A 26,572-nucleotide genomic window follows, 5' to 3' on the forward strand; every position below is an offset into this window, starting at 1 on the left:
GACAGGCCTCCAGAAGTTGTGGGTGCTCCAACAGTGGAAGTTTTTAAGAAGAAATCGAACAATTATTTGTCCAAAATGGTATAGGGTCTCCTGCCTGAACAGAGGGTTGGACTAGAAGACCTCTAAAGTCCCTTCCAATTCTGTTATTCTGTCTCACCTTTACCCCTACTTTAACTTCCTGGCACAGCAGCTCCACAAGAGGCTGGTAGTAGATGGATGGCAGAACCATTTCATCCCGAAGCTGTACCTGGAGATGTAAGGAACCTAGATTCCCTCTGAAACACAGGGAAAAATAAGGATATTAGATATACCTTATACGTTGGTTACCACCTAGGGCCATTTGGGGATGGTAGACATAGTTCAGTTTTTAAGGGTCTATTGTGGATGATCTCATGGAATGTTTCTCATAAGCATCTCCACAATTATTCTCAAAAGGAGCAAAGTTGATCTCAGGCACTTCTGTTAGCCCTAGGGCAAAATTAACTAACCAGACAAAAAATAAATAAAAGTAGACAAGATGAATCAGCTCAAGACACTGTAAGGCAACTTCCAACCCTTTTGAGGAAATCCTTCTAAACTTCCAAGGTGCTCCTAATTTTCATTTCTCCACTGATAGCCTGGTGAACACTGAGAATGAAGACTTACTCATCCAATCTTGGCTTGGATTTGTCTGGGCGGAGCAAAAACCATCCTTCTTCTCGCTGGACAGCCTTCAGCCTTTGCACATTGAATACCACCTGCAGATCAGAAAGAAATGTCCAAAGGAGTTGGTGGACCTCCAAAAGATGTTAACCATCCAAGATCCAGCAATCAAGTAGCAAGTAGGTGATGGGATAAGCCATTCCCCAATTGTTTCTTCCATGTCAATTCTTGGGATGGGAGGAAGCTCAGTGGTAGAGAACATGTCATGGAGGCAAAGAGGTGCATCCTACTTTTCAAGGCAGGGCTAGTATAGAGTCCTAGCAAATTAACACTTTATTATCAATTGTCCCACTCACAAGATCCCTGAACGGACAGGGGAAAAAGCAGGAATCAGCCTGTATGAAAGATTCTCCCCGCTCCAAGTCACCACCTCCAAGTGCCCTTTAAGAGCCTCTGTAAAGTGTGATTTTTGGTTTGTTTCAAAATAATATTCATTGTTTTTCTACTCATATGGTTTGAATGTTTTGAGATAATGTTTTTCAAACTTAACACCTTTAAGATGTGTGGACTTCAATTCCCATAATTCCTCCAGCATCCAGCTGGCTGGAGAATTCTGGGAGTTGAAGTCCACAATAAAGTTGCCAAGTTTGAAAAACATTTGCAATTGGGAGGGTATAAATATTTGCAGTAATAACAATGACCCAGCCAATGGCAGCACATGGTCAAGTTTATTTGGGCTAAGAACCTAAGCAAAAGTCAGGCCTGGTTAGTATTCAGGGGGATGTTGTAGGACATAGGTCCCCAACCTTTTGGGCACCAGGGACCAGTTCCATGGAGAAAGGTTTTTCCATGGACCGGTGAGTGTGTGGTTTTGTGTGCTGCCTGCATCCCACGGGTGGGGCTTTGCTTGTTTGTGCGGACCAGTAGCTGGTATGCCACGGCCCAGTACCGGTCCACGGACCCCTGTTGTAGGATGTCTGAAAAACCATCCTGGGAGACTGAATATCAAACCACTTCTTTAACTTTGCCTTGTACACCGCCCTGAGTCCTTTGGGAGAAGGGTGGTATAAAAATTTAATAAATAAAATAAATAAATAAACTTTGCAAGAAAAAAAAGTGAACCTGTGAAGCCAAATTGATTTTGTTGGCAGTGTTTTTAAAAAAAGTCACCATCAGTTGTCATCAACGTCATCACCATCTTGACCCAATACAAAGTGCATGCTTGTGTCCATACAAGCAACGGTTGTTTGAGTTTATTATTTATGTTTATTGTTTGTGTTTATCGCTTGTGTTTTATCCTCAAAAGCAGCCCAAAATTATGTATGTGAGATGGGTGGCTGCATAAATCAAGAAATAAATGCATCTGTCTTGTCAATGATTTGCATCCAGTGCCTAGTATGGTCAAGACTCAAGAGGACCAATTGCCCATCTCTCTCTCTCTCACACAAGTCTCCTTCCCTGGCAGACCCACTCATTTTACAACATCACCAAGGTGCCTTCATAAAAGGTGCAGGCAGGTGGCCCAGCCAACTCACAGTGTCTCATCCTGAGGACCCTCTTAATGAATCAAATGGTCAGGGGGCCTCTGAAGAGCATGTGGGGAGGGCAGCGGAGGGGGTCTGGCCCCAGTTCACTCCCTACCATGCTTAATGATAAGAGCTGCTTGGAGCCAAGACGGGTGGCAAATAAATCTAATAAATAAACGGTAAAGATGACTCTGCAGTGATCTAGTAACAAAGGAAGACAGTCTGCTTTGTAGTGCTGTGACTCATCATGAATTACGCAGTGACATTTTTCCAGGCATTGCCGAAATGTTAAAAGATAAGAATCCATTCACACATTACACTATGTGGCTTACTGGTTTGGGCTTGGGTATTGTGAGAGCCCAACCGTTTATTCAACAAATAAATGAAAGGTTAATAAAAAAAAGTAGCATGAGTAATATACAAACGTTGAAATGACTTAAATAAAGGAAATGTTTTAGATACTTAAATGTGATTGAATTTAAGAAAATTATAATGGATAAAAATGTTTTGAATAGGAGTTAAAGGACTAGATAAGGGACACGGTGGCTCAGTGGGTTAGGACGCTGAGCTTGTTGATCAGAAGATCGGCAGTTTGGCGGGTTGAATCCCGAGTGCCACATAGCAGAGTGAGCGCCTGTTACTTGTCCCAGCTTCTGCCAACCTAGCAGTTCGAAAGCACGTAAAAATGCAAGTAGAAAAATAGGGACCACTACGGTGGGAAGGTAACAGCGTTCCATGCACCTTTGGCGTCTAGTCATGCCGGCCACATGACCATGGAGATGTCCTCGGACAAGCGCTGGGTCTTTGGCTTTGAAACGGAGATGAGCCCCTAGAGTTGGAAACGACTAGCACGCATGTGCGGAGGAACCTTTACCTTTGCCTTTAAAGGACTAGATGACTAGATGTATTAAATGGAATGTTTAAAGATTAAGCATATTTTTAATTATGGTTAAAAAGAATAAGAAATTTAGGATATAAATATATATTAGCTTAGGAGGAATATATATTTTAAGTAGTATGTTATTTTTTATGTTCCTTTACTCTTGCTCTCCTTTCTTTTTTTTCCATTGTTTTATCTATTCCTTAAGAAATGTAAAAGTGTGAGATGGTTCATATGGAAAAATAGAGTTAAATTTTTAAATGTAATTAATTTTTGAGAAAATCTTAACCAGTAAGAATACCTAGAATTTGGTGGGAGAAACAAATTAAAATAAGGACTGTAACAGGATCTATGATAAGGCAACCAGAATGATTGGATAGAAAAGAAATATACTGATGTGATTATTATTTTTAGGAATATTGGTAAATATATATATATATATATATATATATATATATATATATATATATATATATATATATATAATTGTTATCTATCAAAACAATAAGAATTGTAATTAACTCAATGTTTGCAAAAGAGGATATTTTGGTAAAAGAAGAAATCAACTAAAACCATAATGTGGATTATGGATTATAGAAATCAATTGTTAATGATTGTTTTTATAAATGTAACCCAGGCAACACACTGTTCACCAATTATTGTGATTTATGTTTTTAAAAAATCCATAAAATATATTAGAAAAAATAGTACTATTTTGGTTATAAAGGATTGCGTTCAAGAGATACATTTTTGAAAAGGCAATTTTATCCACTAATAAACTGGGTTTGTCTTTCTGTGACATAGATGTTATGATCTTCTCTAAGATTAGATAATTGTTATTTTTTATTTTATGCTATCCCTTTAGGTAGATTAGATATCTCTTTGACATTTGATTGATATGTGACACATCTAGATAGTTTCCACCTTTTCTGATTTTATTTAAGTTTTGTTTTGTAGTTTCTCATGTACTTCCTTCCCATTTTTTGTATTTTTCTTCCTATTTCTTTCTGGAAAACTGATTAAGGTAAAACATAATAAATAACTCAGGCTAAAGCAAGCCATGGCTTTGTACAATGGGTCTCTACCCATGCTTTTAGATAGATAGGCCCCAGTGTTATTATCAAAACTCCTTTCTTTTAGGTGTGCACTAAGAAAAAAAAGAAGGAAGACAGTGAAAAAACAAAGAAACAAACACCAGCATCATCTTGTTGTTGTTAGTTGTGAAGTCGTGTCTGACCCATCGCGACCCTATGGACAACGTTCCTCCAGGCCTTCCTGTCCTCTACCATCTTCTGGAGTCCATTTAGGCTCACGCCTACTGCTTCAGTGACTCCATCCAGCCACCTCATTCTCTGTCGTCCCCTTCTTCTATTGCCCTCAATCTTTCCCAGCATTAGGCTCTTCTCCAGTGAGTCCTTCCTTCTTCTCATTAGATGGCCAAAGTATTTGAGATTTAGCTTCAGAATCTGGCCTTTTAAAGAGCAGTCAGGGTTGATCCCCTCTAGGACTGATCAGTTTGATTGCCTTGCAGTCCAAGGGACTCGCAGGAATCTTCTCCAGCGCCATAGCTCAAAGGCCTCTGGCACTCAGCCTTTCTTACGGTCCAACTTTCACAGCCATACATTGCAACTGGGAAAACCATGGCCTTGACTATACACACTTTTGTTGGCAAGGTAATGTCTCTGCTTTTCAGTGTGCTGTCTAGATTTGCCATAGCACTATGTTTGAGGCAGTACAAACAGTCAAGAACTTGATGATTTCAACTGCAGTCATGTTTACTTTTCAGACCTTCATATCCCACGTCTTAGTCACAAGAATTTGCAAGCAGCTACTTCGGGTTATTGCTCTCCTCCCGGTTCTCAAGTTAGAGTTTCTAAATATAGTAAGAGCAAAACAGTCTTTCAACAGAGCAGCCTCCTTCCTTGCTCCTCAGATGTGCTAACCTACCTTCAATCTGTCCTTTTTTCTTTTTTTCTTTTTTTCAACTCACCTTCCCCAAAAAATCATTCCTGCTGACAAGATCCCAATCCCAGACTTCAACAGTACAGAGCTTTTCTGTGGCTGACTCATCCAGGTCAAACTCAAAGGTCTCATTCCATCTGGGGTAGCAAGACTTTTTGATCACCTGGAGAAGAAAGAGCAGAGTCTAAAGAAGTGGGAAGCCAATTCCATTGCACAGGTAGTCCTCAACGTACGGACACAGTTGAGCCCAACATTTCGGTGGCTAAGCAAGGGCAGTTGTTTAGTGGGTTTTGCCCTGTTCTATGACCTTTCTCGTCACAGTTGTTAAATGAGTCACTGCAGTTGTTAAGACAGTAACACGGTTGTTAAGTGAATCAGGACTTCCCATTGACTTTGCTTGCCGGAAGGTCGAAAAAGGTGATCACATGACTCCAGGACACTGCAACCATCATAACTATGAGTCAGTTGCCAAGCGTCTGAATTTTGATCACATGACCGTGGGGATGCTGCAAAAGTCGTAAGTGTGAAAACTGATCAGAGCATAGCGCATCACCTTTTTCGTGTTGTTGTAACATTGAATAGTCACTAAACGGAAGGTCGTAAGTCAAGGACTAACTGTATCAGGGAAATCCTAGAAGGGATATGGCAGCCTGCCTAAGATGGGAGATGTTCCAATGATGCCAGATTACAACTCCTCTACGCCCCAGTAACATAATAACGAATTGCGCTGGCTGGGGAAGATAGATGGAGGGTTATGGTTAAATGAATCTTTGGAGGCTGACCAGTAGGGAAGGTCACAACCCTAAATGAATGCAACACCTTTCCCTATTTCACTCCACTCAACATTAGCACCTACAAGTACTCCTCAACATACAACCCTTTGTTTCATGGGGTTTCAAAGTTATGATGGCCTTGGAAAAAGTGACTATGGTCTTTACTTATGACCACCAGTCACACGATCGCAATTCGGTTGTTTGGCAGCTGCCTTGTATTCACAATAGGTTGCAACATCCCGTGGTAACATGATTATGCAATATATTTTTTTGCAGTTTTCTGGCAAAACCTGCCCGTTAGAAAAGCTGGATTGGCTTAACAATCACTGTAAAACATGTTGTAAAATTTAGTCCAACTCAACTTGAGAACACAACAACTGATGTACAATGGAAATTTTAGTCCCATTTATGATTGTAAGTCGAGGACTACTTATAGTAATGGAAGCTGTAGGAGAAACTTTCTTTTTTAATGATCCCGCTATACAAGCAAACAGAACCCTTGGCCAGTCACACACACACACACACACACACACTTTTGTGTCTCTGTCTCTCTGTCTGACTGTGTTCTATCATCTATCTAGCTATCCTATCTATCTATCTATCTATCTATCTATCTATCTATCTATCTATCTATCTATCTATCATTGATCCATCCATCCATCTACCTATTATCCATCCATCTATTCTCTCCTTCTCCCTCTCCCTCTCCCTCCCCCCCCCTCTCTCTCTCTCTCTCGTGTGTGTGTTTATGGCTGGCCATGGGTTCTGTATAATACATATGATTTTTCTAGTCCAGCAAGCCAAATCTCTCCAGACTGGGAATTATGAGATTTGAAACTTTATGTATTTCATCGATGTGTTGAGTTTTTAAAAACCTTTTGCACCTTGTTTTTGCTGAATTTTTAATTTAAGCTGCCTTAGGTCTTTCCAATGGTCAGTTTTATAGATCTAATAAAATAAATCTGTGGAAAAAATGATCATAAATTGGATGTGCATCACTTAACAACTGAGCAATAGAAATTCTGGTCCCAATTGTGGCCATAAGTCAAGGACTGCCTGTAGTACGTTGGGCCTTAATAAATTGTAAGCCAAAGTTGGACAGAATCAACTTCAGTTTCAAAAACTGGTGTAGTCCTATCTTCTTCTCCTCCCCCTCACAATCTCAACTCACCGAAGTCTCCTGAATTTTGCTGTTATAGCGGACTCTGACAAAAGGATCAGAAGCGCCATTCCGATCTTTCCGAGCTAAATCCCTTGAAGGAAAGGGATAGAGAAGGAAGGTTACAGATGCTGAAGGTCCCATTTGCATGAATATAAGAAAAAATTAAGACAAGTTCAAGTCCTGAAAAACTAAAGTCTGCCATATACTTTTGGCAAACTCTTGAATACGACCTGGAAATTGTGTCCAATTCTGGGTCACTGCCTGGACAAGGCCCTGCAGTTTCCATGGCAAGGTTTTTCAGAAGTGGTTTGCTATGACCTCATTCCTAAGGCTGAGGGAAAGCTGGCTTTGTGCCTCCCGGTCTTTTGGTTTCTAATCTGATGTCTTAAGCACTACACCAAACTAGCTCTCTTAACCTTGCAGTACCCACGATCAAATTGGTGCACCTCCACCTGCAGACTCTTGTACACTGTCATAGACACTCTTGAAGAATACAGGAAATCTAAGGGCAAGTCAGTCTTCTGGAGCAGTGGTCCCCAACCTTTGTGGCTTGGCAGCCCAGCTGGCTGGGGGAGAAGAGAACCAGGCTGCTTGAGTGGTGGGCCCATGTGCACATGCAGCTTGGCTCACGCAAGCAGCAGGCCGGCATCCACGTGCATGCACACATAGCTCAACTAGTTGAGCTGCACGTGTGCCGGCCTGCCACTCATGTTGCCCGGTTCCTCTCTCTCCCCAAACTGTGTGAGCTGTGAGTACATGCATGCGCACCAGCCTGCCACTTGCACCGGTTGAGCTGTGCATGCACATGCACGCCACCCCACCGTTCACACAGCCCGGTTGCAAATAGGTCACGCGGCCCAGTAGTGGGCTGCAGCCCAGGGGTTGAGGACCCCCATTCTAGAGAATTCTTATACCAATAACTCCATAAAGATAAATAACAATCTGTCTCCTTTGGGAATCAATACTTTAGTCTTCCAAGCATTTTTATTTTGGCTTGGTTTGGTTTTTTTCTGCATTGGTAACTGTGCAAAATAGCATTGTCCTGACTTCCTTGTGATTTCCAGTATGTCCCTCTAGCTCTGAACCCTTGAAAGATTGCAACTGTTCAGACACACTCTGTTTGGTTTTATCTTGCCCACCCCATCCAATTGCCCCTGGGTCTTTTAATTGCAAGAGGGTTTTTTTCTCACTCTAATTACACAGGTCTATAAAACAGGAAGATCGCCTGGGAGCCCTGGAGAGCTGTATTACTTGGACAATAAACAAAGAGGAATTTTGAGAGTCGTGTGGTTCAGAAGAATGGAACACGAACGAACAATGGTAAAATCTTCAATAAAGGCACGAAACTTTCTGCTCCAGTATGGTCCCTCCAGAATCTCTTTGGCCGTTTCCATCAAAAGGCCTTTGAAAATAATAACATGCATCCTGCAAGGAGACTGCCCTCCCTCGCTTTCTTCTTTCTCACTCACCCCTTCCTGGTGACACTCTGTGTAATGTTCAAACAGAAAATCACTACTCACAGAGGCAGCTTGTAATTTCAAAGTGATTTCCTTCAATTACAGGCTGGGGTTTATTTTAATGAAAAAATATGGGATGCTTGTATCCAGCAGTGACCTGATGGATTCCAAGGCTCAAGAAAAGGAAGGAAATGGAAAAGTACACAGTTCTGATTCATATCGCCAGATCCTTTGCTTGCAGAAAGCAAGGGGGAAAAATATACATTTTTTTCCTAGTCAAACTCATCTTTTTCGATCCTTGCTCCAATTTTACCCTAATAAAACAGTCTGCTCTGTTATGGTAGCCAGGATTTAAATTATTTTTCTTTGGTTAAGGCAGAAGCCTGCCACAAAACACTCAGAACCCCAGGATGTGTTCTAGATATGTGGACAAATTCCCCCAATTCTCAGTAACGCCCATTTGGGAATTTAACAGAACAGAACAGAACAACAGAGTTGGAGGGGACCTTGGAGGTCTTCTAGTCCAACCCTCTGCTCAAACAGGAGACCCTATACCATTCCAGAGAAATGGCTGTCCAATCTTTTCTTAAAAACCTGCAGAGATGGAAGGCAATCTAGCTAGAAGACAGCAGACTGGGAGAGATTGGCCTAGACTTGTGTTTCTCAACTTCAATGACATTAAGATGTGTGGACTTCAGTTCCCAGAATGATTATTCACACATCTTCAAGTTGCTGAGGTTGAGAAACACTGAGCCAGATACTGTAAATTGCTGATTTAGTGGTCATTCCTTTGATTTTAGGTTGCTAGGCACAGTTCCTTATTGTCAAGCTCCTTTTTATTTGAGATTAGGGCACATAGAACAAGAAAGCTATACCAGCTCAAAATGTTCTCAGACAGGAAAGGTTTGGCCAAGTGTCTAAAGCTAGTTGGAAGCTTAAGACCTGAAAACAACAGGACATTCAGAAATCACAGTGACTTCTAAGAAATTCTGGCAGCAGAGCTCTTGTAAAATAAGTCTAGAAACTGTAAACAACCCTCTGTTTTGTATCGCAGGAAATGAAAGAAATGAAAGAAAATGAGGTGGAAATCTTGCTAATGCTAAGCAGGGTTAGGTTTGGTTTTGCACATCGCCCATAATAAAGGAAGAAAAAAATGGAAACTAAAAGAAAGAACATTCAAAGGCCCCAGGAACAGGATCAAGCTGAAATCTTACCCTAATGTTGCAATTTTCAAGAATGCTAGAATTTATTTTAGGGTACTTTTTTGGGGGGATAGATAACGTTCCCATTTCTCTTTGGCTTTCCTTTTTCTTTTTAACCTTACCTGGTTTAAACAGCATGTATAATAACCTCATGAAATAATGCATTCTATTCCCAGGTTCAAATTATAAATTATCCAAAAAAATTGACTTTGCCCAACATACTGAGCCAGACATTAATACTAACCAAATGTAGCTGGTTATATAATGCATCAACAGGCAATAATTTTAAGAACTGATCTGATAACTGCAGTATGTTAAGATACTTCCCATATTTCACAGTAGCCTTGTCTCAACGTGGTTGCCTAAAAATGGATTAAACTCCCAGAATTCTCACTTAACGTGGTCTTAGGAGGCCGCAGGTTGGAGCAACCTGCCTGATGTAAAGGAACAGGTGCCCTCCGAAATACCATGACACCTAAAGACAAATCTGGTAAGATCCTCACCACTTTGTAAACTCTAAAAATGTTTTAAATGTACAAAAATAACATTAAGAACAAATTTTAACATCCTCTTTTACAACCTTCCCAAACTGAGTAAAATTTGCCTGATGTTTTTCTCCTGGTATTTGTTTCCATCCTGCTGGAAACAGAAATTCAAAACAAAGGAACAGAGAATTGTAGAATTTGGGATCGTTATAAATTGCTCTTAGAGCGGGCATAGTTCAAGGCGGCTATGAAATGGAGTTGAACCTCACTCCTGGTGATCATGTGGTCTTTGGTGCAAAAATATGGAAGTGGTTTTCCTTGGCTTCCTCTGGGAAGTCTTGCTCCCACAATTGTAGCTTTTCAATCTTGAGATTTTCTGTGGACGGTCATTCAGCAGGGATAGAGCTGTTGAATGTTTCAGGATTAGTCAAACCTGGGTAAAGCTACAGAATTCCCTAAGCAGATCTCAACTCCAACTCTGCACATCGGTATTGCTGGGTGGGGAATTCTGGGAGCTGAAGTCCACTTAGCTTAAAGCTGCCAAGGTTGAAAAACACTGGTCTATGTGGACACCTCCTATCCTTCTTTTTCTTTTTTGAAGGGAATAATAATAATAACAACAACAATAATAATAATAATAATAATGATGATGATGATGATGATGATGATGATGATGATGGTGGTGATGAAGAAGAAGAAGAAGAAGAAGAAGAAGAAGAAGAAGAAGAAGAAGAAGAAGAAGAAGAAGAAGAAGAAGAAGAAGAAGAAGAAGTTGGAAGGGACCTTGGAGGTCATCTAGTCCAACCCCCTGCTCAGGCAGGAAACCCTATACCATTTCAGACAATTGGCTGTCCAGTCTCTTCTTAAAAACTTCCAGTGTTGGAGCATTCACCATTTCTGGAGATAGGTTGTTCCACTGGTTAGTTGTTCTAACTGTCAGGAAGTTTCTCCTTAGTTCTAGGTTGCTTCTCTCCTTGACTAGTTTCCATCCATTGCTTCTTGTCCTGCCTTCAGGTGCTTTGGAGAATAGCTTGACTCCCTCTTCTTTGTGGCAGCCCCTGAGATATTGGAACACTGCTATCTTGGCCTTCTTCCAGAATTTTTAAAAAATCTATTTTGGCCTCCAGCTCTAGGATTTTTCTGGTGGTCTTCCATACAACTACTAACCACTTCACCTCTCACTTACTGTATTTAAGGTCAGCCAAAGTTAATCAGGTATTGCTTGTTATGTGGACTTAAACAATTTTAAAAACAGGAGGAAAACATACAGTTCAACCAGCAATTGGCCATGAACACTGGAGTTATTTGGAGTTCTGACCTCATCTTCTCTTTCTTCCTTCCCCTGCTTTCTCCAATGAGTTAATGAGGGATAGAATCAAGATTGCGTGAAGTACTAATACCACTTTACAATGCCTTGGTAAGGCCACACCTGGAATACTGCATCCAGTTTTGGTCACCACGATGTAAAAAAGATGTCGAGACTCTAGAAAGAGTACAGAGAAGAGCAACAAAGATGATTCGGGGACTGGAGGGTAAAACATATAAGGAACGGTTGCTGGAATTGGGTATGTGTAGTTTAACGAAGAGAAGGGTGAGGGGTGACATGATAGCAGTGTTCCAGTATCTCAGGGGCTGCCACAAAGAAGAGGGAGTCAAGCTATTCTCCAAAGCACCTGGAGAAAGGACAAGAAGCAACGGATGGAAACTAGTCATGGAGAGAAGCAACCTAGAACTAAGGAGAAACTTCCTGACAGTTAGAACAACTAACCAGTGGAACAACCTGCCTCCAGAAGTGGTGAATGCTCCAACACTGGACGTTTTTAAGAAGAGACTAGCCAGCCACTTGTCTGAAATGGTATAGGGTTTCCTGCCTGAGCAGGGGGTTGGACTAGATGACCTCCAAGGTCCCTTCCAACTACTTCTTCTTCTTCTTCTTCTTCTTCTTCTTCTTCTTCTTCTTCTTCTTCTTCTTCTTCTTCTTCTTCTTCATCATCATCATCATCATCATCATCATCATCATTATTATTATTATTATTATTATTATTATTATTATTATTATTATTATTATTCTCAACGCTGCCTCCTTGCAAGACCCTCTGCTCTTTCCTGGCCTCTACTTTACCTGGCATCAAACACAATGCAGCGCAACTTCCTTGCCGTACTGCTGTCGATGATCTCCATCTGCAGGTGGATTTCTCCTTGCACTTCCTCATCAGGGTCTATTTCCATGAGGTTCAACCAACCACTGTAGCCTAAGAACAGGAGCATGAAGAGAAGGGGGGGGACCAAATTTGTAAGATAAGAACAACAGCAGAGTCTACCCTGCAGGGATGGTGCAAGGTGAGACTTCAAGAAGATTATCCAACACTTTCTTGACATTTCATTCCCACCCCATAGCTTGATTATCATCTATTGTTTAAAGTTTGATGTTGTCTTTCCTTCTAGTTTCCAAGACAGCATTCATTTGCTCCCTGCCACAGTTATATCCTCCTGCAATCTGTGAGGTAGGATGGGCTGAAATAGAAAGTTCCTCCAGGAAAGTTTCTTGCTTACCATTTGGTTTACACACGCTGCACAAAGTCGTGCATTGATTAATCTTGGGTTACTGAATAAGCCACCACAGGTTTGCACAAAATGGTAGCCTAATTTACTGTGGCATATAACCAGGTAGTCCTCGGCTTACAACCATTCATTTAGTGACCATTCGAAGTTACAATGGCACTGAAAAATGTGGCTTATGACCATTTTTCATACTTAATGTCCATCGCAGCATCCCCACAATCATGTGATCAAAATTTGGACGCTTGGCAACTGGCATGTACTTTTGACAGTTGCAGAATCCTGGGATCATGTGATCCCCTTTTGTGACCTTCTGACAAGAAAAGTCAACAGGGAAGCCAGATTGATTTAACAACCACGTTACTAACGTAACAACTGCAGAGATTCACTTAACAACTGTGGCACGAAAGGTTGTAAAATGGGGCAAAGCTCATTTAACAACTGTCTTGCTTAACAACAGAAATTTTGAGCTCAGTTGTATGTCGAGGACTACCTGCACAGTGTAATTAGACTTGCAGCATTCTGGTATTTTCACCAATTTCATTACAATAAAAGTAGTTTTCACCTTCCTATGGAGTAGATTTCATGGCCTGGTCTACCTAGTGGGGCTGACCAGGGTTAAATACTATTTAAAATGTCTGGAGCTGCAACTGGGCTTTCTGTGTTTTCCACAGGGCCACTTAGAATTGTTCTATTATGCTGAGTCATCTCTAAGCAGGTCAATCTGTTCACCTCCCCCGCCCCCCCACCAAGACTTCCCACCTTCCAAATGGCCTGCATTTACACTGACCGAATTTGGTTGTTTTATCACTGAATAACAGCAGTGTGATCTGGAAGTGTGGCAGATCACATATAGGGTGCTAGAAGCAGCCTTTGAACCCCAGGCTACATGTGGACAACCCTTAATTGAGTTGGTTGAGTTCCCCAAACTTATAGTTTTGGGTGACTTCAACCTACCATCCCTGGGGGGATCATCTGAGTTAGCTCGGGAGTTCATGGCTTCCATGACGGCCATGGACCTGAAGCAGGTTATTCTGGGCCCAACTCACGGAGGGGGTCACACGCTCGATCTGGTTTTTCTATCTGGACGGTGGTTAGATGATCTTGGGGGGGGTTCCCCAATTAATTTACCCCTGTCATGGACCGATCATCATCTCCTGCGGATGGTCTTCCGTTTTGCCACTCCCTGTCGTGGGGTTGCTGAGCCAACAAGATGGTTCCGCCCTAGGCGCCTTATGGACCCTGAGCGGTTCCAAACGGTGCTTGGGCCCCCACCTGCCTCCTTTGCTCACAGCTCGGTCGATGCCCTGGTGGAAGCCTGGGAAAGGGCAGCCACAGAGGCACTCGACCAAGTTGTACCCATGCGGCCCTTGACCCGACGCAGATCCCAACGGGCCCCATGGTTCTCCATGGAGCTCCGCGAGATGAAGCGTCGGAGACGGGGCCTAGAGAGCTGTTGGAGGTCCAGCCGATCCGAATCCGACCGGTTATGACTAAGGTCGTTTACGAGAACTTATCTCGCAGCATTGAGGGTGGCTAGGTCTAACCACTTTGCCACCCTCATTGCGTCCGCAGAGAATCGCCCGGCCGCCCTGTTTAGGGTGACTCGCTCTCTTCTTAATCAGGAGGTGAGGGAGGAACCCTTGCAGGGTCGAGCCGAGGAGTTTAGTCGATTTCTGTCCGACAAAATCGCTCGGATCCGGACCGGTTTGGACTCCGACTGGGCAGAGTCTGACGAAGAGGATACGGGCGGTCTTGTCGATTTAATCTGGGAAGAGTTCGATCCTGTGACCCCTGAAGTAGTGGACAAGATCATGGGGAAGCTGAGCTCCACCACGTGTTTGTTGGACCCGTGCCCCTCCTGGCTGACTTATGCAGCCCGGGATGGGACACGAGGCTGGCTCCAGGCAGTGATTACTGCTTCTTTGAGTCAGGGTAGTTTTCCCGCCGCCTTGAAGGAGGCGGTGGTGAGACCCCTTCTCAAGAAGCCTGCCTTGGACCCAGCAATTTTAAACAACTATCGTCCGGTCTCCAACCTTCGCTTTTTGGCGAAGGTTGTTGAGAGCGTGGTGGCGCATCAGCTCCCTTTGTTCTTGGAGGAAGCTGACTACCTAGACCCGTACCAATCGGGTTTCAGGCCCGGGTACAGCACGGAGACGGCATTGGTCGCGCTGGTGAATGATCTCTGGCGGGCTCGGGACAGGGGTTGTTCCTCTGTCCTAGTCCTTTTAGACCTCTCAGCGGCTTTTGATACCATCGACCATGGTATCCTGCTGCGACGTCTCAGGGGGTTAGGAGTGGGAGGCACGGTTCTCCAGTGGTTCTCCTCTTACCTCCTGGGACGTTCGCAGTCGGTGTTAGCAGGGGGGCAGAGATCGACCCTGAGACCTCTCATTTGTGGAGTTCCTCAGGGATCGGTTCTCTCGCCTCTCCTGTTCAACATCTATATGAAGCCGCTGGGTGAGATCATTCGTGGTTTTGGAGTTGGGTATCACCAATATGCTGATGATACCCAACTTTTTATTTCTACCCCAAACCACCCCAGCGATGCCCTCGACGTGATGTCCCGTTGCCTGGAGGCGGTCCGGGTCTGGATGGGGAGGAACAGGCTTCGACTCAACCCTGACAAGACTGAGTGGCTGTTCGTGCCGGCATCCCGGGAAATTCCGATTATCCCATCATTGGCCATGGGGGGTGAGCTATTACCCCCCGTAGATAGGGCCCGCAACTTGGGGGTCCTTCTAGATTCACAGCTCTCCTTGGAAGAGCATATTGGAGCTGTGACTAGGGGGGCCTTTGCCCAGGTTCGCCTGGTGCGCCAGTTGCGGCCCTATCTAGACCGGGATGCCTTGCGCACAGTCACTCATGCGCTCGTGACCTCTCGTCTAGACTACTGTAATGCTCTCTACATGGGGCTGCCCTTGAGGTCCACCCGGAGACTCCAGCTGGTGCAGAATGCAGCCGCGCGAGTCGTCTTGGGAGTTTCCCGATACTCCCATGTTACACCTCTGCTCCGCGAGCTGCATTGGCTACCGGTTGCTCTCCGGGTGAGGTTCAAGGTGTTAGTTATGACGTACAAAGCCCTTCATGGCATGGGTCCGGATTACCTACGGCAACACCTGCGACCGGCGTCAACGTCCCTCCGTCCAGTGCGCTCCCACAGAGAGGGCCTCCTCAGGGTGCCGCCGATCAAAGAATGCCGATTGGTGACCCCCAGGGGGAGAGCGTTCTCTGTGGGCGTGCCAGACCTCTGGAACAGCTTACCGGTTGAGCTCCGGACGGCCCCCGACCTTCGCTCCTTCCGGCGCGATCTTAAAACATTCTTTTTCGAACAAGCTGGCCTGGTCTGACGGGATGGGGTTGGGTTTTTAAAATTAGTTTTTAACTTAATTATGTATTGATTTTATGGGCATGATGTTTAATTGGTTTTTAATGGTTTTTTAATTTTTGTATCTGGTTTTTTATTGTGTATTGCCCTGTTCACCGCCCTGAGTCCTTCGGGAGAAGGGCGGTATAGAAATCAAATTATTAAATTAAATTAAATTAAATTAATTACGCTGAAATCACAAGCCAGCTTTGCACAATGTTGAAGGAGAGGATGGTGCCAAAGGGACAAATTCCTAGATGATTCAATTGGGCAGTTTTCCGAGTTCCTAGCGGCCCTTTTCCAATCTGCTTAGGGGATTAAAGTGGCTGATTCTTTATTTAAAACACCTGCATCCAGTCTTAATGAAACTGAATCTTTTCCAGCACTGTGGACCTCCTTTTGTTAGCAGCCAGTGACGTTGTACAGCAGCCAAATACGTTGCATTGTTTCTTGCCTTGTGGCTCATTTATTAGCGAAAAACCCAAAACCAACAGCTGCGTTCTCCCAATGTGCTTCGCCTGGTTACCGAAGTGACTCATTTTCTGAATGATAAAGTAAACCATAAACTAAAAACAAAACACAAGGAGGGTTTGCAAAGCACATTAAACCACACGCACACAGACGCACAAGCACAGAGGTATCTAGCTAAAGTTTATAGGAACCACGTATAGCCTGTCTGCTCCCTTTTTGACTGACTTAATGGTGTTGTTTTGAACACAGCCACTGTTTATCCCCAGTTGTTCCCCATTCTAATCCCACCTAAACTAGAAGGAAGTTGGGGTTACTAAAGGAAGAATGCTTATTCTCTTTTCTTGGAAAAGAAGGTTAAACAGGCAACATAACCTACCTAAAACCAAGAGACTGTAAGTTCTAGTCCTATCTTAGGCATGAAGCCAGCAGGGTGATTTGGGCCAGTTCCTCTCTCTCAGCCCTAGGAAGAAGGTAAGAACAAACCTCTTCCAAAAAAATGTTGCAAAAAAAACATAACAAGGAAAGTCCAGGCAGTCACCAAGTGTCAGTACTGACTCCAAGACACACTTAAAAATATCCAGCTGAGCTGACAAAATCCAGCGCATGGTTAAGGCACATGTTGCACCCTAGCTGGTCAACCTGCTCTGTAATATTTTCAAATGGAGACTTGAACTGGAATCCTAAGAAAAGAATTTCTATGCTCCTTTTTTGCCTTCAAAAGAGCTTTCAAATTCAGCCCCAGCAACAGCTTTTCTAGCTGCAGAGAGAGAATTTCTCCCTGCCCTCATCTCAAAGATGAGTCAGTTTGCTTCCAATAGATCCTCCCAGATTCTTAAGCAAGCAGCTCACGTTCTCTCTTTAGCTCCTGTGTAGCATGGAAATTAGAAAAGAACTGAAATAAAATAAAATAAACATTCTGTGCACATTAAGAGGGAGTTCTGCTAAAAAAAAAGTGTCTTCCCTTCTCTGCTGTGGTTCAGGTTGCTGCTGAAAAACAGAGAATGACAGATCATCAAGAACTGGGAGGAAAAAGAAAAGAAAAAGCAAGAGATTCTGCTCTGAAGAAGTTATGGCAATTAAGACTATTTGCAGCTCTAAAGATTCTAGGTTGGCTTTGACTGAGAAGAGAGGCCCCAGGAGTTTACGTTATGTAGCATCTAAATCAGCACTGAGATAGTGGAGACAGCAAGAATACAGATACTGGGTGATCTAGAATGGTGTTTCTGAACATTGGCAGCTTGAAGATGTGTGGACTTCAACTCCCAGAATTCCCCAGCCAGCATTCCCCAGTACTCAGCTGAGGGGAATTAAGAATTCCACTGAATTCTGTGTTGGTTTAACTGCACTTGGAATGTTGGGTTCTATTCTGAGCAATGTGTTTGAATACAAGCTGAAGCAAGACCAGACAAAATAAGGAAAAATTAAAGAATAAGCAAGACAGGACACCACAAATGTATGGTTCACACACAACATAGTTAAAATAGGATTTTGTATTCAGTGCATTGTGAGAACCCTATCATTAGCTTAGCACAAAGGGTGAACCAGAAGATCCAATGAAGGCATAATATGGAGCACAAGATGTTCTGTGATACCCACATTTTGTCTGATTAACTTGGATTTAGCAAGTTACTGTGAACTCATCCAATAAATCTGGCTGTTGTCAAAAGCTAATGATTTTCCTCCCCTCTTCTGAGCTACAACCTCTCCAGCCAGCTTTAACCATGATACCCCTGGATGAAGTGAGATGAGGTGAGTGTCTCCAAGCTTTTCAGCTTGCCTCTTTATTCAGGCAAATGAATTAGATTTGGAGCTTGCAAGCAAAAAGGTAAAGGCAAGTTGTGTCCGACTCCAGGGGGCATTGCTCATCTTCATTTCTTAGCCAAAGGAGCCATCGTCTGAAGATGATTCCATGGCCATGTGGCCCATATGACTATACGCTGAGGGGCACGGACTGCTGTTACCTTCCTGCCGAAGTGGTGCCTATTTATCTATTTGCATTTGCATGCTCTTGAATTGCTAGGAGCTGAGGCAAGTAACAGGAACTCACCCTGTTATGCGTCACTTGGTCTTGAACCCGGGCTGTCAGCTTTCCAGCTGACAAGCTCAGCATCTTTAACACTGAGCTATCGTGCCCCCTTTGCAAGGAGAAGTATTGATCAGTCAGCTTTTAGAAATAGCATACCTGGACAGGAAATAGTTCTAACAGTAGATTCAAAAGGGAGAAGAAATTATGACATTCATTTCTGCATCCATTCCATTTACTCATTCAAATGAAAAGATGTCTTTCTCAGCCAAGATCAAATCTCACCTTTTGGATGCTCGGCCAACAAACTTTGGGGGATGCACACTTTCCCAATGACATCATCCCGGCTGATACAAGGAAGACAAACAAGGCGAGACAAGGTAAATGAAGTGTCATCACCAACCAAATAGCCAACCCCACAGCACTTCAACATTATACAGATGGGGAACCTAGAGCTGAAAATATATTAATATTTTAGGTGGGAACCAGGAGGACCCACAACAGGATCACTGCCTCTTTGTGTCACAATGGCCTGTACAATAATCTTTATTGACTTTTAGAACCAACTCTTTCAAAATGTTACCTGATTCTGCTTTTGCTCTCACCTTTTAATCATTTGTTCCTCTGCCAATGTATTTGCTTTCTTCTTCTCATATAACCCTAACCCTGCTTGGAAACTCTGGAGATGCTAGGAAACACCTGTGAGGAATCTATATATTTCTTTAAAAAGCCTATATAAAGCACTTCTTCTCCATCCAGTCACCCATCCCCAAGCCAACAAAATCTAATTCCACCTAGTGGGCAAACGTTGTATAATGCAATTACCCACTGACTTTGATTGGAGTTGTATTGTATGCAGTTTTCTCCTCTTTAGAAAAAATAAGAAGGGAGAATCCTATCCTTCAAAAACCTGATTGGGACTGACAGTGATCACTGGTCACAAAATACCTACTCCTGAAAGGGAGGAAGCCGGCAAGGATTAGAATGAAGAATTCTGAAAAGGAGCTCCTCACACTACAACTGTCCCCTTCAGATAGCTTGAAAAGCTAATAAGGGCGGAACTTCTTGAATACCTGGATAAGGGAACTTGCAAGAAAACAGGAGGAGGAGGGGGAGGAGGAGGAGAAGAAGAAGGAGAAGGAGAAAGAGAAGGAGAAGGAGAAGGAGGAGATCTCAAATAACTTTGTACTACGTGAATACCTACATGAAGTCACCAGGGGCCAAGCTCCAATGTGAAAGACACTTTTCTTACTCTCTTAAAAAATACACAGTGCAGCAAGTGCGCTCAGCAGGGAAGTTGTCCCACGGCTGCTTCATGATGTGAGGCGTTGTCACTAAAGGCAGGGGACAAGGAGAAGGGATCGCTCTAAAAGGAGCAATAATATACCTCAGTGCATCTTCATCCATCACGTAGAAGGATACACAACGGAAACTGGGAGACAAGTGGACTTCATATTCTTCACCCCAAAAAGGAAAGAGAGTTTTCCACACCGTGGCTGTCCTGAGGGAAAGAGGAAGTCAATCAAAGGTCCATTTCCCCTCACCAAAGTGATTGTATATAACAAAAAGAGGTGTTTTTTTAAAGAAAAGAAAAAGATAAACCAACAATAATACATTTTTCTACAACAATGTATTTTTACCAGTAATTTCAGCAAAGCCCCAGGAAGATATTTAACTTTGTAATAATGCCGCTTGGGGTGTGTGTGAAAGCCCTAATAAGCAGGCATATACATAGAATGAAGGCTACTGCTAAGCTTGTAAGCCGCCCTGAGTCTTCGGAGAAGGGCGGGATATAAATGGAATTAAAATAAAAAAAACAAAAAAAAAACTGAGTAGTCAACTTGTTAGGTAAGAGGCTGTATTTTATTTTATGAATTTATTTTGAACAGGCAAATCCTACAGTGTTGGTGTTACCCACAATCTATGAACCTGAAATAGTCAGATTTCTTTCCAGATTCAGGGCAGGAGACAGAAATGTTAGGAAGGTTACAGAATAGCTCACCTCGAATGATTAAGCAGATAGAGAAGGAAGAGTTGGATTTATTCCCTCAAGGTTTGTTTTTTTTTAATTTGTTCCCCTTCTCTTTTTCTGATTTTTTTTTTGTAAATATTTTATTGGAATTTTTTAACATAACATAAATCATTATAAAACAGAATGTTGTCTGGGTAACATTTATAAGACAGTCCTTAACAATTAATTTTTATATTCCATATGTTAATTTCATTTGATTTCCCCTTTCCCCAACGTATCTTTCTTTACAAAACATTAGATTAAGACAATTTTATTTGCTTAACAACAGTTAAATATATAGTTTCAATAATCCTGTGTATCGTTTTAGTTGCCTTATCATAAATCCTGTCACCATGTTTATTTCAGCTTATTTCTCCCCTGATTTATTCCCTCAAGTTAATTCTTGGCACTAGGATAGACCATTTTGCCATTCATATATCAGTTACAGAATTAATATATGTAGAGTTGGCTCACCTCAGTTTGATTTTTCTTTTTTTACTGATCTACTGTACAATGAAGACTAAAATATTGTGGATGCAGACCAATGTCTTGAAAGCAATTGTTACTATGATTTCGAACTTCCAAGTAAAGTTTCACCAGGCTGGTGAAACAACAGGTGTCTCTTTAGGCTGGGTTTTTAATTCAGTTCCACAGAGCACCAGAAGGCAAACATTGCATGATTCATCCTTATTGGGAATCATCAGATGTTGGAAGCCAGATGTTCATCTGTGACTAATTACATCTGAGAATTCCCTGTAAGAATGAAACTGGGCAGGTAGTACGTGCCCTTCTGGCCAGCTATGTGATCATATCACAAGGTACACACTGTGTGAAAATAGAAAAACGTTCCACCCCTCCAAGATATGGGACTGGATGGAAGTCACATAACACCTTGTACATGTGGGCATGACATACAGATCATCCTCAAATTACAGCCAATCATTTAGTGACTGTCCAAAGTTACAATGATGATGAAAACATGGTTTGAATAGTACTTGCACTTAAGACAGTCACAGGATCCCTGTGATCACATGATCAAAAGTTGGCGCTTGGCAACTAGCATGTATTTATGACAATTGGATCACATGATCGCCATTTGCCACTTTCCCAGAGTTCTTCTGACAAGGAAAATCAATGGGGAAAGCTGGATTTGCTTTTAATGACCATATGTTTCATTTAATGACAGCGGCAAAAAAAATCATAAAATCAGGTGTGTGACTCACTTAACAACCACACTGCTTAGTGATGGAATTTCCGGTTCCAATTGTAGTAATACGTTGAGGACTGGCTGTAATGTAACATCTGTAGCCCTGCTCTGAGAGCTTAAGGGAAGGTAAAATTAATATACCATTCTTGCAAGTTTTGACTGTGGTCTTTTTAAAATTCAACAAGGGAAAGAAAAAAAAAGTGCTCTGGCTTACCTAATTATTGTTTCATTGTCAATTTTCACAATACAGTAGGGGTCACTGCTACCTGTTCTGAAAAGGAGAAAAGAACAATACATATAAGGAGATTTATATATATAAAATTTACACAAATATATATATACACACACACATATATATGGATCTTTGGTCATTCGGGTTTTTCCCCGCGTAGAACTAAAGGTGTAGGAGCAACGTTTCGACGGAATCCCATCCGTCATCATCAGGCTAGTGGCTTCAGCTTCCTTCTTCTGGGAGAAGCATGTGGCTGTTTGTTCCTCTTTTTTAAACTGCCAGAGGGGGTGTGTTCTGTGGGTGGAGGTGTGCTCTGATTGGGTGGGGGATTAAGTGTGTTCTGATTGGGTGGGAGTGTGTTTTGAATGGTGGGTGTGTTCTGATTGGGTGGGGGTGTGTTTTGAATCATTCTTGGTGGTTGGGATACCAGACCCAAACTCATGATAACATCACATGACATCACCACCACACAACCATTCAAAAAGCAAATCCGAACCCACAATGATAACGACGCACAACCACAAAACAGAAACCTAACTACAGCTGCAACATCAGCCACTTTAAACCCCTCCAAACCACACAGTAAGCAAACTGACACCCACTATAAAAACATGGCACCACCACAAACACGAAGCCGAACAAAAGCAGCACAACTCACCAGCTCAGGTCTAAGGCTGGCAGCTAAGACCAGCCCATCCACTCAAAACACACCCCCAACCAATCAGAACACCCCCCCATTCAAAACACACTCCCACCCAATCAGAACACACCTAATCCCCCACCCAATCAGAGCACACCTCCACCCACAGAACACACCCCCTCTGGCAGTTTAAAAAAGAGGAACAAACAGCCACTACCACATGCTTTTCCCAGAAGAAGGAAGCTGAAGCCACCAGCCTGAGGATGACAGATGGGATTCCGTCGAAACGTTGCTTTTACACCTTCAATTCTACGTGGGGAAAAAACCCGAATGACCAAAGATCCACATACAAACACCCGCGAAAACCTCAGAAAACACACACACAGATATATATATATATATATATATATATATATATATATATATATATATATATATATATATATATATATATATATATATATATATATATATATATATATATATATATATATATATATATATATATATATATATATATATATATATATATATATATATATATATATATATATATATATATATATATATATATATATATATATATATATATATATATATATGTATGTATATATATATATATGTATGTATGTATATATATATATGTATGTATATATATATATATGTGTATATATATATATATATATATATGTATATATATATATATATATATATATATATATATATATATATATATATATATATATATATATATATATATATATATATATATATATATATATATATATATATATATATATATATATATATATATATATATATATATATATATATATATATATATATATATATATATATATATATATATATATATATATATGTATATATACACACACACACACACACACACATACATAAAGATTTGGAGCCGGCAAGGTATGTGTGTGTGTGTGTGTGTGTGTGTGTGTGTGTGTGTGCATGTGTATGTGTATATATATAAAGGTATTCCCCCGCACATGCGTGCTAGTCATTTCCAACTCTAGGGGCCGGTGCTCATCTCCATTTCAAAGCCGAAGAGCCAGCACTTGTCCGAGGACGTCTCCGTGGTCATGTGGCCTGTATGACTAGATGCCAAAGGTGCACGGAACGCTGTTACCTTCCCACCGTAGTGGTCCCTATTTTTCTACTAGCATTTTTACGTGCTTTCAAACTGTTAGGTTGTCAGAAGCTGGGATGAGTAACAGGCGCTCACTCTGTTACGCGGCACTCGGGATTTGACCCACCTAACTGCTGACCTTCTGACAGTCTTTGCCAAAGATACTACCAAGTTTCCCAGACTGCTAACAACTGGCTTGAAGATGCGCAGAACTACAACAGTGCTTGCCAATGTTTCTCAACCTTGGCAACTTGAAGATGCTTGGACTTTAACTCCCAGAATTCCCCAGCCAGTGTATGCTGGCTGGGGAATTCTGGGAGTTAAAGTCCACACATCTTCAAGCTGCCAAGGTTGAGAAACACTGGCCTATGCGACTTACTGACAGACAGAACTAAGTACAGATTTGTTCAAATCTCTGAAAAAAATTCAAAAAGAACCTAGTATTTTGTTCAAAGTTCGTAGCTTGAATATAAATGCTGGATAAGAATCCTAGTTATGGAAAGGATGTGCCGAGACCAAAGTGTTGCCAGAAAGGGGTTTTTTTTCCTTTTAATCTTATTTTCCTCCTTTGAGACATAGAAAACTGGAAAGCCAAGTGGGGAGACACAATAAGGAAATGTCTCAATTGTTTTCTTCTGCACAGAAGGAACTAGGAAAGGCAAAGTTCTCTTTTGATTCTGGAAAACCAGAGGGGCCAAGGCTAGAAAATTATTCCCAGCTGGCTGTTCGATAGGCTGGAAAATAATGCCATAAGCGCAGAATCAGAGTCTACAAGACGAGAGACACAGCTCACCGATTTCCTGATTCAGTCGATAAAAATGATCTGGAAATTCATTCTACTGCACTTTGAGGAATCATAACTGGATTTTTTCAACAATAGATTTGACAACAAAGGTGGGCAACAGTTTTTTCCTTTGTGGGCTGAACTTATGAAGGGAGGGAGTGAAGTCACTCAATACTGCAGAAAAGAGTACAACAAACACTCAATTCTCTGGATTTAAAATTCATTAAAAATAAACCAATTAGATAATATGGTTCTTTTCCATCATTGAATGATTTTCTCCTTCGGCCAACTTTAACATGATTGTATTATTGGTGTGAAGAAAGCTTTTGATGATTCAGAGAGGCCCAGAACTCAAAATATGGGAATAAAATTTGGGATTAATTTATTTGGCTACCTTGAGCAAAGCTATTAGCTCATCTGATCATTCCAAGTACTGAACCATTGTTTGGATAAGGCAACCCCCCATATGCTAATCTAGGGGCAACTGTCCTGCATTGCTCCGTGAAAAGAAAAGGGTGACATTTGGCAGAGACAAAGGAACTACCAGTCCAGGAACTACCAATGCAGGAACTACCAATCCAGGAACTACCAGTCCAGGAACTACCAATCCAGGAACTACCAATCCAGACAAACAAGCTAACAGTAAATAAATCTAATCAAGGAACCGCCAAGAACACTCCCATCAACACTGACAAGGCATTAATATATAAAAATAAGAGCAAACCCCTCCCTTATAGCACTGATGATGTTACCTAGTTTGGTAATGAAATGTCTGCAAGACTACCAATAAACTCAGAGAACACCAAGGACCCACAAGTGTTGAGCTTCAAGGTTTAGCGACCATGGATTTCCTGAGGTTTTGTTGGCAATTGTGGCAGTTGGCATTTTCAGAGACAAGGTAATTGCTCTGCAGATCACAGGCAACTGAACAGGGACTAACTGTGTTCCTGTCTTTATAGCCAGGTGACATATACAGAGTTTGGGAGAGAGGATATACCTGGGTCTCTGACTTTGCACTAAGTTCTATGGAAAGTATGATGTTTGCTTGGCATAAAAGTAACTCACCTATATAGCAAAGTCAGGGCAAAAATTGAAGATGCTTGCAGGAAAGACAAGAAGGGTAGGGAGGTGCAGAGGAAGATAAATAGAAAAAGAATATAGTGCTATTTCAGTTAAATTATAATTAGAACCCTGGAGTCTAACTTATTTCCTAGCTTACTACCTACAATGCAAAAAGCCAGTATTTTTCCTAACAAATGAATTCTAGCCTCTGCTTATTAAGTGAAGTCAGCTCCATTCCTGCCTGAGGCAGCCTGTTTATTCCTCCTCTTAAATTGCTCAGACCTGAGAAATTACCATGTTAGTTGCTCTTCATTTAGGTTGTGATAGTTGCAAGGAGAGCTATTTCAACTACTGATTGCTTTCTCCCCAATATCAAGCTCTATCCATCCATCCACCCACTGCCCACCTCCCGGAAGAACAAAAGCTGATTATATAAAGGGTAATCACTCAGCTGCCTAGCCAGAGAACAATAAAACAGATGGAAAAACCATAGCCAAACAGGAAGCTTTCAATTAACATTAAGGAGGATTTGGGCTGGATGGAACTTATAAACAAGCACAGAAGAATGAGGGTCACAAAAAGGGTAATCTAACATATACTTCTAGCTGCACTGGGATAATCAGGGAATAAGGAGACATTTCATATCAGATGCTTATTGGCATAGCCTGGTACCTCTACGTCAGGGGTTCCCAACCGGGGGTGCTTGCGTATTCCGATATTCCAGGGGGTACAAAAACCTGGGTCTGCATAACCAGGTATTATTTATGTAAGGGTTGCGAGAATGTATCAGAAGCGTTCTAGGGTTGCGGGGTATAGAAAAGGTTGGGAATCACTGCTCTATGTACTAGCAGTGGTAAAGGTTTCCTATGTCCAGTCGGGCAAGACTCTAGGGGCTGGTGCTCACCTCCATTTCTTAGCCAAGGGAGCCAGCTTCTGTGGTCATGTGGTGCACGGAACCTTCCCACTACTTA

At 41.9% G+C, this 26,572-nt stretch overlaps 1 protein-coding gene across 3 annotated transcripts in view; it reads right to left on the minus strand.

The window, feature by feature from the left end:
• The window catches only part of RASA4B (RAS p21 protein activator 4B), a 77,332-nt gene that overhangs the window by 15,479 nt on the left and 35,281 nt on the right, over positions 1-26,572 (minus strand). Inside the window, exons 2-9 of one of the 3 annotated variants that reach the window (XM_081313127.1) lie at positions 21,942-21,998; positions 19,897-20,010; positions 18,795-18,856; positions 12,212-12,341; positions 6,955-7,036; positions 5,039-5,173; positions 646-737; positions 158-275 (exon numbers count right to left, since the gene is read on the minus strand). In XM_081313127.1, coding sequence (XP_081169253.1) covers positions 158-275; positions 646-737; positions 5,039-5,173; positions 6,955-7,036; positions 12,212-12,341; positions 18,795-18,856; positions 19,897-20,010; positions 21,942-21,998 — 790 coding nt within the window. Of the gene's footprint in view, positions 1-157; positions 276-645; positions 738-5,038; positions 5,174-6,954; positions 7,037-12,211; positions 12,342-18,794; positions 18,857-19,713; positions 20,170-21,941; positions 21,999-26,572 lie in introns of those variants that run through there. The other 2 variants (XM_081313128.1, XM_081313129.1) reach the window with 2 other exon arrangements.

The sequence above is a fragment of the Vipera berus genome (genome assembly GCF_964194415.1).
Source record: "Vipera berus genome assembly, chromosome: 1".
NCBI classification, from domain to species: Eukaryota; Metazoa; Chordata; class Lepidosauria; order Squamata; family Viperidae; genus Vipera; species Vipera berus.